The sequence below is a fragment of the Camelus bactrianus genome, chromosome 5, assembly GCF_048773025.1.
Source record: "Camelus bactrianus isolate YW-2024 breed Bactrian camel chromosome 5, ASM4877302v1, whole genome shotgun sequence".
Taxonomy (NCBI): Eukaryota; Metazoa; Chordata; class Mammalia; order Artiodactyla; family Camelidae; genus Camelus; species Camelus bactrianus.
In genome coordinates, this window is record NC_133543.1 from 41,823,266 (window position 1) to 41,837,781 (window position 14,516).

At 40.8% G+C, this 14,516-nt stretch overlaps 1 protein-coding gene across 1 annotated transcript in view; it reads left to right on the plus strand.

Moving 5' to 3' along the window:
- Positions 1-2,020: 2,020 nt before the first annotated feature.
- The window catches only part of GALNT5 (polypeptide N-acetylgalactosaminyltransferase 5), a 40,063-nt gene continuing 27,567 nt past the window's right edge, over positions 2,021-14,516 (plus strand). Inside the window, exon 1 of the mRNA XM_010971328.3 lies at positions 2,021-3,980. Within this exon, the coding sequence (XP_010969630.2) occupies positions 2,524-3,980 (1,457 nt within the window). The 5' untranslated portion in view covers positions 2,021-2,523. The remainder of the gene's footprint in view (positions 3,981-14,516) is intronic.

A 14,516-nucleotide genomic window follows, 5' to 3' on the forward strand; every position in this document is an offset into this window, starting at 1 on the left:
TGGGAAGAACGGGTATGTTGTCTCCTACATGCACCCCACGCTCCAATCACAACAAAGTATCAGCAACAGTACTAACGGCAGTGACTATCATTTACAGAGTGCATTCAAAATGACAAGAACTTTAAATAATTTTCTCTAATCTTCACATTAGTCTGCAAAACAGAAATTATTTCCCTTTTTATTGTTGAGTAAACACATAAAATGAACTGACTTACAAGGTCCTACAGCTAGAGAAGTGGTCCTGTGTGGTATTTAAGCACATAGACTGTAGCATCAAACACTCATTTATTTAAGATCCAGCTTCTTCCATCCCCTCTTCACCTCTCTTTTTGGTTTCAATTACAAAGTAATAGTTATCATTATCATATCTTCTCCACTGAATTGTTGTGAAGATTGAGTGAGATTCAATGGAGCGAGCTTAGCAAAGAGTTTGGGGAATATCGGGTATACACACACACACACACGCAAGCCTGTGTTTCCATAAGGTACTATACTCTTAGAGACTTGGGCTTCTCATAAGGTACTATACTCTCTCTTCACTTCAGTGTTTTCACTAATTTATCTGCCTTTCACCACCCAACTATTTCTTTTCTCAGACCACAGTATGAACAGAGATAATTATGTTCTTATTCATCCCTCAAATCTAGGGATAGCTTCTCTGAAAATCGTCCATGCATCCCAAAACTCTGCTACTTCCCCCATAGAATTCCACGGTGATTCTCTTGTATTACTTATTGTGCGTGTGAATATGCCTAACTGTGTCAACTGATAGGCTGTGAAATCTCAAAGACAAGAACCATGTCCTTTTATTCAATATGCCTCGACACCTAACACGGCTTGACCGATTGGACATCTTCAACAAATATTGGAAGGATGGATAAATCAAGGCAGGGATGTGTTGGGAAAATGGCCAACCGCTACCAGTGCTGCCATCCATGTGGATATTACAAATCAGAGTGAGCAGACACTGAATGAAAGGAGGAATTAGATTCAAGAAACATGTTACCATAGCTGCATTTATCTGGGTTCCCTCCCTTGGGCAAAGTACAAACTTAAAGGCCAAATTCAGAAGGCAATGCATATGTATAGAGGATTCTTTCCTTCTTACCTTCCTAAGACTTTGGGAGCCTAAGTTTATCTCAAATCAGGGATGCTACACCCCTCTGAACACTAGACTAATAAGTGGCGTCACTGTCTGCAGACCACTCAGGTTCCTCAGAGAATAGTGCTTCTCAAATTGTATGACTGATGTTTATAGTAGATGAGGTTAAAATGCAGATTCTGATTCAGTTGTTATAAGAATGTCTAGTTTTTACTAGGTTTTAATTTCACAAAATTTCTGGGCAGTATTCAAAACCCCCAAAAATAACGCTGAGGCATTTTATTCTAGACCAGGGTATCTCAACTTTGGCTGTACATTAGAAAGACCTGGGGAGCTTCTTAAACACAGTACAGACCAACTGTCATCTTCACCCCCTCCTCCCATCAATTAATCAAATTATGGGAATTTCTTCGGAATGATTCTACCATAAAACCTGTGGGGGAATCAAGGTTCTACCAGTCCACCAGTGCCACTCAGAGTCTGGTTCCCGCCCTAGTACAGCCTGCAAACTGTTGTTATGTCTGTGAGGAGATAAGTACCAAAACTTAGAGTGTTTAGAAATATTTACAGCAATATAACAACATAATTAAGTTTATGTCCACTGAATCGAATAATACGAATAGATGCACTCATTTAAAACAAAAAGTTGTAAGACAAAGAAACATTTTGATACCTGCTTCAAAGAAGACTTCTGAATCCATCTCTGGTACTGAGGTTATACTTGGCCCCTTCTTTAAGCTGTAACCTCTCAAAGCAGAAACATTAAGGTCAGTGATTAATTGCTGGGACAAATCACCCTGGGTACAACAGGGTTAATAAGCAGGAATGGGATAGGTGGGGTTACAAACCAGGAACACATGCCCTCCGAGTTAGATAGCTTTCTTTCCTTTTAATTGCCCTGAAAACATACACTCTCACATAACACGGAAGGTGAGAGCTGAACGAAGTTTTCTGGGTAATGGCTTGAAATGTTTTCCTTATGAGAAGTGGTGTTGAGTTACAGCGTGCAGACTGAGAACTGGGAGGAGAGAGAGCAGCAGCCCTAGCCCGGCCTCCACCTTTTCTTGGGCTTGTAGGAAGGTGGACATGGGCTCAAGGAGATAGGACGAGTGATATGTTGAACTGTCCGGTGGCTGGAATCCGCTGCTCCTAGAGTGACCTAAGAGCAATGTTGAGCAGGGCTTAGCCAGGGGCCAGCAGGAGCAGGCACGGATGCTCTGCTGTGAAATGCCACGCAGGCAGACTGACAAGCGGTAGGAGCTGAGCTTTCCCCCTGGACTGCTGTTTCCTGCTGTGTTCAGGGGAGGGGGGCGCTTTCTGGCAACTCTGCTGCTGCTGCTGCTGCTGCTACCTCAGCTCCCTCTCCACTCAAGGTAAGCAGGCTCAGAGGGAGGGCAGGCTGCAAAGGAAGCCTTTGTACCATGAACAAGATCCGAAAGTTTTTCCGAGGAAGTGGGCGAGTCCTAGCATTTATATTTGTAGCTTCTGTCATCTGGCTGCTGTTTGACATGGCAGCTCTCCGTCTCTCATTCAGTGAGATCAACACTCGGGTCCTGAAGGAAGACATCGTCCGGAGGGAGAGGACAGGGTTCAGGGTTCAGCCAGACCAAGTGAAGATCCTTTACAGCAGCATAAAAGAGATGAAGCCCCCACTGAAGGGACATGGGAAGGGCGTGTGGGGAAAAGAGAACTTTTTTAGAAAGACTGAGGAGAGTAAGCTCAAGGTTGAGGATGATTTGGACCAAACCCAGAAGGAAAGAAAAATGCAGAATGCCCATGGAAGGGGCAAGATTGCGCCTTTGTGGCGTCCTGCGTATCTGCAGACCCCCTCAGTGACTTCTACTAAGTGGAAGACAGAGGGGCGAGACATCAGACCTCAGAATTCCTCTCGCCATGTGACACCAAAGCAAACGACAGCTCAGGGGGCTCAGAAAACCCCATTCATAGCAGCAAGGGGAACTGTATTGCCCAAAATACCTACATACACAGGACCTGTTGGTATAAACCAGGAGGCCCTGAAGAGTCATCGTCTCAGCAGTGGCCCATTGAAACAAGCACCTGAGAGGAGCCCGAATGTGACCATCAGTCTTAAAATAGACAGATCAAAGCAGCAATCCCAGGCAGTAGCACATGAAAGGACATCCCCTGCCAGCCCACCAGTGCCAAAACCCAGGGAAGCCATAGCCTTAAATAAAACTGAGATTCAGAGCAAAGAACTAAATGCAAATAAACACAAAGGCAGTAAGAACCTTCCCTTTTCCAAGTTCACTGCCAATTCAAGTCGCTTAAAGAAGCAATCTATTAATGGGACACAGTTCGGAGGCTTGCCAAAGCGTGACGGAGCCAAAGTGGCTGATGGGAAGAAACTCAATTTTTCTGAAAGCCATGTTGTGATTATAACCAAGGAGGAGGAGCTAAAGACAGACACCAAAGAGGTCCCCAATTCTAAAACCAAAACTGTATTTCCTGTAGAATTGGGTGAAAGCCAAGGGAATCACATTACCAGGAATAGAAGTGAGGCATTTTTCTCTTCAGTTGCTCTACAGAGAGCAGTAGTGTCTCAAACCAACCAAGGCTTAGCTGGGGGGCTGAAGCCAACAAGAATTAACTTAACTGCCAAGGCCCAGCCTGCACAACTCAACAAAAGTCATATAAAAGCCCTTTCACCGGAAGACCATGGAATGCACCGTGTGTTAAGAATTGATGTGACACTTTCTCCAAGGGACCCCAAAGCTCCAGGTCAGTTTGGACGTCCGGTAGTTGTTCCCCATGGAAAGGAGAAGGAGGTAGAAAGAAGATGGAAAGAAGGAAATTTCAACGTCTATCTCAGCGATTTGATCCCAGTGGACAGAGCCATTGAAGACACAAGACCTGCTGGGTAAGAGCCATTTCTCTTCTCTTTCCTCAGCCCCGAGTATTTGGGGTCTTATATAGACAAGGTTTATTTCTGGATAATTTTGTGTAATTTTTGGTCACCTAGAGAATTAAAGCAACAATAATCGTTAGACACAGTCCAAACAGTCTACCATCTACAGAGAGAGATATTTCAGTAGCAGCTCACCAACTGCACTCTCTTTCTACACTTATTTCTCTGAGATGTTGGCCCTCACCTCTATTAGCTCATGTTCCATTTCCTTTCCTGTATTGAAAACCTATTAAAATGATTAGATGAACTCAATTTCTAATAAGGTATACATGAATGGTACAGCTTAAAATGTAATTCCATTAAAACAGTGACAATGAAGTGAATTCCCAGTTTCAGAACTTATTATTAGCAAGTTTTTTCAGGAACATATTTAAGAAAAGAACACAGAGAAGGAGGCTTCTTGGCCTCTGGAATCATATCTTAAACAGCAGAATTCTGCCTAGTCATCAGTAATGATCACCATAATGGCAAATGATGTGACTCTACTCCCTAGAATTTAATATCCTTTATAGGTAAGGATGGTAGATATTTCAGGAGTTCAGTGATACAGGAATAATAATGTTGGAAAAAAGTCAATCAACCAATAAGAAGCAAACACCTGTAGGACATACAAGCATATAATAGTAACTATTTATATTTCTAGAGTTTCATCATTTATGAAGCACCCGCAGACAAGTCACATGAACTTCACAGGAACCCTACAAAGGAAGCAGCTGATATTATGGGTTCAAATTAACAAATAAGGACACTCAGAAAGTATGTCACTTTCCCAAGGCAGCATGGCTCTAAAGCTGCCCAATGAGCCTTTATGGACCAGTTTTTAAAGAGTTAAATTCTGTAACTACATCACAAGAAGGTAGATCAAGTCACAGACATTTGATCTGATTCAAGTACAGTTGATTCCTGGCTCTGGCCCACACATAAGTGAGGGTATCTTGCAGCCATACATTCACTAGCAATTCACTGCTAATACAACTCCATGTACACCTTGGTATTCAATCCATGAGCCAGACAATGTGTGCCAGGAAGTTGGAATTAGGGAATGTCAAGATTCAGACTTAGCACACGTGGTATGTACACAATGACCTTGTTTGGTTTCTGTAAAAAAAAAAAAACCTTCTTTGTGATCTGGGTGGTCAGTGTTACTAGGAGGAAGTAGATACAGATGTGCCTGTATTCATATTGGTAAGAGGAGCCCCTTGTGATGTTGGCCACTTTCAGCTCTTAGCCACTGGCAAGTGGTTTTCAGCCACGCACTAACTACCTGTGTAGACCAAGCTCTGTGCCATTCACGTTTCTCAACCTGGTGAAACTCACGGCCTTGAGGAGAACAAAAATATACCTACCTAAAATAAAGATGAAGAGACTGACACCCTGGGAAGTTATACTGTCTGTGATCATAAAGCTAGTAATTGTAGAGAAATTATTAAAATCCATGCTCAAAATTATGTCGTGGTGTTTATTTCCCATCTCTTCCTAATTACCACCAAAAAGGATCCACAAAATTATGTTGGACCAACTCCAGTATGAAATCCTGTATATCACATATCATGCATATGATGTATATTTATGATATCCTATATCACTATATATATACTCACTACACATGGCATATCCAAAAATCCAGTATATGGCAAATACCATACATGCCACACTGTGTATGGCATATTACTATACATACCCTGTATAGCATATACCATACAGCCATATACTATATATGCCAACTTTGAACACAAAATGCCAGAGAATGAAGTAGTAAAGTAGCTTTATTTTAACATCCCTTCCATGGCCTGGCAGACTGCTACAGGGCTTGGGGGAAGAATCAGATGCTGCACAGAAGCACAGGCTGCAGTTCCAAACCAGAGAAAGGGCAATTGTGTGAGAGTCAAAAGCAAGTAATAATGATGTTATCGTCCACGTGATTTATTGAAGGCTCAATGGCTCTTAGTGTTTGTTACTTTCTGAAATTTGGTCTGTGAAAAGTAAGAGCTCCTGCCCAGGAGCGTTACAGTCAGGCTCTGTCTTCTGAAGGAGGCTGTCCAACGGTAGGAGAAAGTGACACGTGTGCTTGAGAGGATGAGTCAGACAGCATGTGGCCAGGTCCCCTCCCTCTTATCACACAACCCACCTTGGCTAAATATAGGTGCTCCTGGCAAGCTGCCTACCTGATACTCTACTCTACCGAAGGAGGGGACAGTTTAGCCACCAGGGAGCCTATGTACAGAACCCCTTTGTGCCACTCTTACTGGAGAGAGAATAAATTATTTTTTTTCTTTTACCTAAACACTCTGACTACAAATATGTGCAAATTATGTGTTTATATGGATAAAGGTTGGGAGAAAATACAAATGAAAAATATTTGACTCACCAGGTTGGCATGATTTAAAGTTTTCTTACTTTGATTTTTTTTTTAAGCCTTGCTAAAAAAAAAAGTACATGAGATGCTTGTAAGAACATACACAATGAATTTTTTAAGATAACAAATTTAAAAAGTCAGCATAGAGAGGAATTGTTATAGAATATAATAAGAATACATGTATGAGAGAGACATGTAAGAAAGAAAGAACTCTAAGAACACAGGAGGACTGGCTTTAAGATAAACTACAGTAGCAACCCACTGAAAACTTTACATTTTAAGAGTTCTAGGGAGTATCTCCCTTACTGCTTTTTTCATTTCCCCCAAATCCATCTTAATGGACTGATTAACACAGTAACTGGCATATCACAACTGGCTGCTGAATAATACATTGAACCAAAGCAAGATAAAAACCATAGATTCGCTAGTTATGCTTGTTTAAATTCAGTTCCCCTCAGTAAAGATCCTTAGTAGTTACTAGTTTATATCTTCTTAAGGATGATTTAACTGACATGCTAGGATGAAGCTGACATAAAGAAAGAGGGGAGAGAAGCAGGATTCCCAGGACAATTTCACTTGTACTTGTTCTAAAATCACTCTCTTTTCCAAACCTGCTCTTCTCTCCTTTTCTTTTGAGTTCCAAAGAATCATTTCTAAGATGGTGACATGCAATCATGGCCTTTTCCAAAAGCACAGAAACTCCTTTCTGTCATCAGCATTGTTCTCACTGTCTTTTTCAGTGCCACCCAGATTTCTGCCCCTTGCTGTGTGGCTGTAACTTGCTGCACATGACATGCTCTCCAATGTGGGCACTCAGAAGAAGGAAAGTTAGCCTCACTATCTTTCTCTACACATCATGTTCATTACCGTCCACTGATGTTTTTCTTAACGGGTCCCTTCCCACAGCCTACTACCATCTTCACCTTGCATAGTCCTCACCACTCCCCCTGAACATTTTAACCTGACATTGCTCAAAATCTAACTGTAATTTACCTCCCCCTGCACCATGACTTGACTGTAACCTCTAAATTCCAATGACCCTTAATGCACTCATGGTTACTGAGATGTTCCTTGCTGTGTGCTCTTGACTAACTAGAGCCTTGAGAGTCTGGTTTGCCTTCCCAGTGACATTCTAAGCTTCAGAAGGAAACTCTGTCTTTTACTTTATTTTGTAACCCCTTATCTCTGAGCACAGTGCTGTGCACTCAAAAGATACAAGTTTACATAATATGGTTTTAAAGATAAGTTTCTCAGAAATGATTTTTGAAAATTGATACTATTAAAAAAAATAAATGGTATGTAACTATTCAAATTAGGCTGGCAAGGAGTCTTTTTACGAATTAATAATGACTCCCTAATTTTTCGTTTTGAATGAATGGAATATGCTACTGTCTGGTTTAAGGTAAATACCTCCTATTCTAATACTACAATCTAGTCACTAATTCATGTTTATTTGTTAATTCATATTTTTGTTGCTGCTTGGTTTGTAATTTTAATGTTTGGCTTTCAGTGGATGAAAATTTCCTTATTTTATTTATAAGAATGTTTTATGTCAGTAAGTAAAACACAATTTCATTTTTGCCTAGAATATTTGCTTATAAAGTATGCTTCAATTAAAACACTTTTTGACGGTCATTTTAAATGTCCATATTTAATCCTTTCTTTATAAAAAGCAAATCCTCACAGTTCTTACTCTTAATTATTGTAGTTTGTTTCAACCAGCAATAATCAATACACACAAACAGATTTTGGTAAAACATGGTCCACTCTACTGGAAATGTGGGGCAATTCTACTTAGAGAAATCTGTCCTGTGGCCTGCAGCTAGAGTGAAGATGAAACTCCAAAAATGAGCTTATTTTTAGAGTGTACTTCCTGAATCTGGATTTAGAGAAAAATGAGTCAAGAAGTGTTTGCTGCCAGCAGTTAGTGTTTTGGAGGACAGGAAGAGTTACAGCACACTCCTCTAGTACTGCTGTGTCCGTCATGAGGTCACACGATTGTTTAATTTAATGCTCTGTGTTTCCTACAGTACTCTGGCAAGCCCCTCAATAAAGCAATTAAAATTGGACTGCTTTCTTAGCCCAGAGCTAGGACTGTCAACCAATAATTTGATTCCTTCTTACACAGCTAAAGAGAGTTTTCTTTCCGTACATGTGGAAAGCAAAAGATAGCACGTTGTATTTGCCACAAACCAGACCAAATTACCGGGGGGTGGGGGGGAGCAAAACCTTTCTAGAACCTTAATTTCCACCTCTCTCCTACCCTCACAATCCTAGTGAGGTCAAAAACCACAACTAATGAATTACTGGAGAAAGAGGGGGAGAGGAAAGGAGGAGGAGAAGAAGGAGGAGATAGAAGAGAGAAAATAAACTGACCACATAGCCTTCCAAACTTCAGGCTTCTAAATGTGTATCAGGCTGGCAGAAAAGAGAAACTTTACAGTTAAATGTAGTTCAATCCTTAGTTTAATAGGATTAAAATTTAATTGGTGACAGGAGACTGCTTTTGTGACTAACAGTGATAAGAGAACATTATCTAAAATTGGCTAGAGAAGCTATGAGACTTCCCTGAGAAACCAAACAACGGCAGGGGAAAAAAACCCCACAGGGTGGATTTAAATGGGTTATTTCCTGCTTTCGCCCCTGTGAGTGTTACACAATGCCATGTTGCTTTTGAATTGTGTGTGTATTGTATTGTGTGTCATGCACATTTGTGTGTTCGTGTGTGTTAGAGCACAGTGTGCTATTTCATGAAAAAAGTTAATATCTGAGAGCCGGAAATATGAAGCAAAATTTGTTTAAAAGGTGCAGGCTAGACCATAACAAAACAAAGGTTAAATGTAGCCAGAAGTTGATTACAGAGTTTTTGATACTTTTACTTATCAAACTCTCCCCATAACTAGGGGAATGATAAGGAGAAAGAGAATCCCAGGACATAAAACACACTTCTGACACTGAACAGTTAAGCAGTGCCTAATTAATGTAAAACTGAGACCTGTTAAGCAAATTAGTGACTTTGTCTCCTAAATACTGCCAAAGACCTACATTTACATGGTCTAAGTATTTATGGGAAAGAGGAATTGGTAAGTGTAGAAATTTCAAACTGTGTATACTTCATTTTTACACATCTAATTCAGGGCCCAGTTTAACCATCATAAAATTCTTTATTAAATTCTTGCGGTGATATTGCCCTGGGTACTCCTGTCCCAGAAAATAACTTCCTGTTGGAATGTTCTGGGTGAGCCATTCAGAGCACAGCCTCTCAGGAAGGGAACAGTTTTTGCTCAAGGGTCAGAAAATTTGGGAAAAATAGCAATATTTAAAAGCTCTGTTTTGTTGTTTGCTTTCAGAATGAAAGGAGCTTTTTAGAGTCCCCCCCATGTTTAAAAAAAAAACTATATTATTCTAAACTAAAATATCTTCTAAATTGACTCCACTTCTAAAATGTTGTTACATGGATATGTGTGAGAAGGAGCAATACAGAGACATTCAGTATTTAGAAGCCTTTAAGACTTGCCTTCTCATTTGTTCCTTAAAACCATTCCTCAAGGCAGATACTGTCACCGTCCCAGCATTACCTAGAGAGAAACTGAGACTTACAGAGGAAGCCGAAGTTTCAGATGGTGGCAGGTAATTCAGATGGCAGCAGTTCAGTCCAACCCACGTCTGTTTGCTCAATGCCTCTCACAAGCTGGGCAGCTGGGGCCTTTCATCCTTCACGTACATCATCGCCTTTGATCCTTACAATAGCTGTGCTGGATTGATAAAGTGCTACAGATGAGGGGAAAAAAGCACAGCCAAAGGCAACTTGCCCAAGGACTTACAGCTCATGAATGGCAGGGTTGGGCTCCAACCCTTAGCCTTCTGATTTGTCCTCATGTGGCAATTAATTCTGGCTCTCTCCAGGACCCCGCCAGCTCTGCCCGCATAGCGACCACCGTCACCTCCACCTCTCTTGGGCTTGCCAAGGTTCTCTGAATAAGGGCACTCTCTCCCTTGCTGAGCCTCACTAAAAAGGTGCTTAGTTATGTTTCAGGCAGTGGGATGTGTGTGTGTATAGATTTTATATGTGTGTGTGTGTGTTTATTCTAACCAGTCCTTACAGCAACACTATGAAAGACATACTATCTCTCATAATGATTTACAGAGGAGAAAAGTGAGGCTCTAAAAAAAAACAAATGATAGATCTGCTGTCCCAGCAAGCCAGTAGCAGATCTCGGATTCAAAAGAAAATCTTCTGACTTCTAATTCTAGTGCTTTTTCCAGTGGCTACAGCTCCTCCTTATAATCCTTATAATCATATGCCTTTAGCAGAAATTCAAACATCTCTCTTCTGTATACACAGAAGGTCAGAAGTATGGGAGAGGAATGAGTTTTGCATGTCAGGTCCCTTGTCAGGGAGAAAATTTCTAGGAAATCATTTTCTATCTAGCACTAAGCAAAGGTGATTCTTTAAAACTGCCCAACAACCACAGCTCAGCAGTGGACAAATATCTCCAGGCTCCTACCGATTCTGCAGACTAGCATCTGAGCATGAGTTCCTGCCTTCAAGGCACGTAGAGCAAACTATTCTTCGGAAGCACAGGGAACTACTTGGGCAAGGGAGAGAAAGGCTGAACCTGAAAGAGGGCAGGAGGGTTTGAGCTGTGACCTGAAAGTGTAGGAAATTCAAAACGTAGGAACAGGGGATAAAAAGAGTAATCCATTGAGAAACTGAGAGAACTCAGACATGGGTTAGGGGAGAGCAGTGAGAGTGAAAATGAGACCATGGCATTAAGCAGAATCCAGATCACTTGCTAAGGTTCTTCTAAGAACCAGTGGGAAAACGTCAAAAGATTTAAAGCCAAAAACAACTTAACTTGTCTTTTCTCAGGGGTCTCATGACCCAGAGGAAGCACCTATGGGTAAATGAAGCTAAAATTGCATAGAGAATCCCAGAATACTAGATGCAAAAGATCTCTAATCCCATCCCTTACATTACAGAGACATCCGAGGAGGGAAGTGACTTGCCCAAGGTCACAGACTCTGGGAGAAACAGAACTACCCCCAAGGTGCCCTAACGTTCATGCAGAATTATTTCTGCCACGTCACACCCCCTCCTGCTCCTCTCTCTCCCTTCCCAACCTCACCCTGACAGCTGCCTACTCAAAATAGACTATGGTTGAAGTGGCGAATGTTGATGCTAGTGGTTTATGTTTCTAAGCCTGAGTCCAGTAGCTTTGATGGGGATACGGTTGCCTCAGGATTCAAATTCAGCTGGTGAAGGCCTTTGGAGTCAGGGTGGTTAAGTGTGACTGAAATCTTCTAACTTAGTAGTCAGGTGATTCTCACTAAATGTCAGAGTGGTCCACCTTAGAAAGAACAAAACATAAAAGTAAAACTTTTTTTAATAACTATACCCTCTTATCAGTGAGAGGAAAAGAAGCTGCAGTAACTCGAAGGTCTTTCTGATCCTCTGGAAGATACCGGAGCCTGGAGAGGGAAGGTCCCTGAAGGCTCGCACAGAGGCAGCAGTTGAATTGCAAATAGAAGCTGAGAAAACATTCTCCTCGACCTTCTGTTCAAACCTAAGACTGAGACTTGACCCACATAGTCCATTTTGACTGTTTTAGAGTAAAATGAAAAATTCATAGAAATGAGGGAATATTATCATTCCCTCAATCTTCTGATGTAAAACCTTCTTTATTCAACAGGCTGCATTAAAGTCAGGTTAGTGGCGGGGCCTTCAGCACATACAAGCCAAGGAGGCAAAACACATCACTTGCTGAGTCTCTTGATAAGCGATGAGCCCTTGATAGATTTGGATTAAAGGACTGCCTGCGAAAAGGCCAGTGCGTCCAGACAAAGTGTGAGTGTCTGCATTGTGGATAATCACAGGACTTCAGAAGTTTTTTGGTTTTTTTTGTTTTTTTTGTTTTTTTTGTTTTTTTTTACCATGGAGCTTACAAAGTATTTTTATTTCCATTATCTCATCAAATCTTGACAGACATTCAGTGATGAAGACATTGTTATCTACATTGTGAAAGTGAGGAAATTGAGGTCTGGAAAGTTATGTGACTTGCCCATGGTCATGCAGCCGATAAGTGTCAGAAAGATCTCAATTCTTAGTCCCTTGTCATCTTTCTCAAGCCCAGCAGTGTATCAGCTATGTGCAGGACAGAGGAACCCAAACATTAGAGTCCCCGTTTGTTTTCAGTGCTTGGATTGACTATAGTAATCTAAATCTAGATCTCCCCCCAACAGATGGGGTTAATTTTTAAGTGTCGCATGTGGCCTGTAGACCCTAAATACCTCGTGTCACGAATGGGCATACATAATAAACATATGGCCTCTTAACCTCAAAAAAGATTACAAACCCAGAGCTATCTTGCCTTTAAGTTAGACCTTACTTGAGCTACAATGCTTCCTTCTAATGTAGCAGAAAGATTTCCAATGGTCAAATTGGAGGAAAGGAAATTGCTTCAGTTGGGTCAGTGTAGGATCACTTGAAACACTTTTTACAACCTGTGGGCAGTAGATGATAGTCGGTATGTAAGAATGATATAAGAAATAATAAGGCTGAAAGCTTTTCTGGTCTGATGCACTGAGCCTTTGAACAAAACAAGCATGCTGAGTTTTCTAGACACCTGGAAACATGAATAGGCTGTTTAGTAATGCAGGAAACCAGGCACCTGTAAATGTTACAGGCCTGACATCTCAGCCACTCAAACCAAGACACACTCTGAAACTTTGTATTTGAAGCTTCTCACATCTCCTTCTGTGCCCTGACTTCCCCCTCTTTTAATTCTGCCCCTTTTTGCCAGCACCAATATGATCTGGACAACATAATCTTCCACAGGGTCATCTTCAATGTGATTCCTTAAATGCATCAATAACTGGCAGAGGTACTATTTCCTGGGATAGAAATCCTTACGTGGATCGAGTGGAATCCTTTATGATCTACTCGTACAGATTCCTTATGGTGAAATTATGTCCTCATGACAGGTTGAGAGGAATGGAGGAGCAGATATTCAGTGAATGGAGGTGCCTTCCCCCAGACTCTCAAATCTCTGAGAATTCTTTCAACCTCCAATTTCAGACTGGCTAATATTGTCTCTTAGAACTTTCTTCTAAAAGAGACCCCCAAAATCTACTGATTTATAACACTAGAAGATTCATCTGCTTTAGTCTGCTTAGTTAACTCTCCCCAATGTATTTTCATTTGTAACTAGATGTTTCTAAAGTCAACTAAATTTTAATAATAAAGCAACTCTAGGGCTTCATTCACAGCAAGGCTTGTTGGTTCAGATGGCTCAGGCAGAATTTCTGTAGTTGACCCTTCTTTTTTAGAATTGATTTCTTTTTTTTTTTTTCCAGGACCAAATATAATAAAGAGTATGTAAGTGTGAAATGTGCACTTCTCATTCATTTACACTAAGAAATTAGAGATGAGGAAGTTGTAGGAGGTCACTGATGTTTTTTATACTCTTCCTTTCACTCAGGTAATAAACTCCTTTTACTTCTTCTTTCCCAACTTAGAGCCCAAGATGGAACATTTAACCTTAGTACTACATCAGTACCTTCAAAATCCTCTACCACCTTTCTTTCTACCTCATTTTCTCTGATGACCCCTAGACCGGATTAATCCAGTAATCTGCTTTATCTCCTTTCTACCCAGACTGACAGACATTGGTGGAATACACTTGTACTTTGACTAAAATTTAGAGATCTCCAAATTCAGGAAAATGTTCAATGCCCCTCAGAAATCCTTTTATGGGCAGCTGGCCAGTACTCTCTCCCATTGTTTGTCACAAATACTTTCAATTCTTCTCAAGTCCCTACTCTATTACATTAGCAAATAACCTTTCCTCCAATATGAACTACATTTCCTTTCAACTTCTCATCCCAAATGCAAAAGCTTATCTGTATACATGACCACCTTTTTCTTTCTACCTCACAGGAAAATCTCTCTCCTTCCACCATTTAAAATTTTGATTTAAGCTCTACTGTATCTCCATTCATTCATCCACCCATTTAATACATATTTGTCAAATACTGATTAGGTGCAACCGTGCTAGAAGCTTGTGACACTCTAATAAGTAAGCAGATTTGCCCTGCCATCAAGAAATTCTGGATGTAGAAGATAAGGAAAT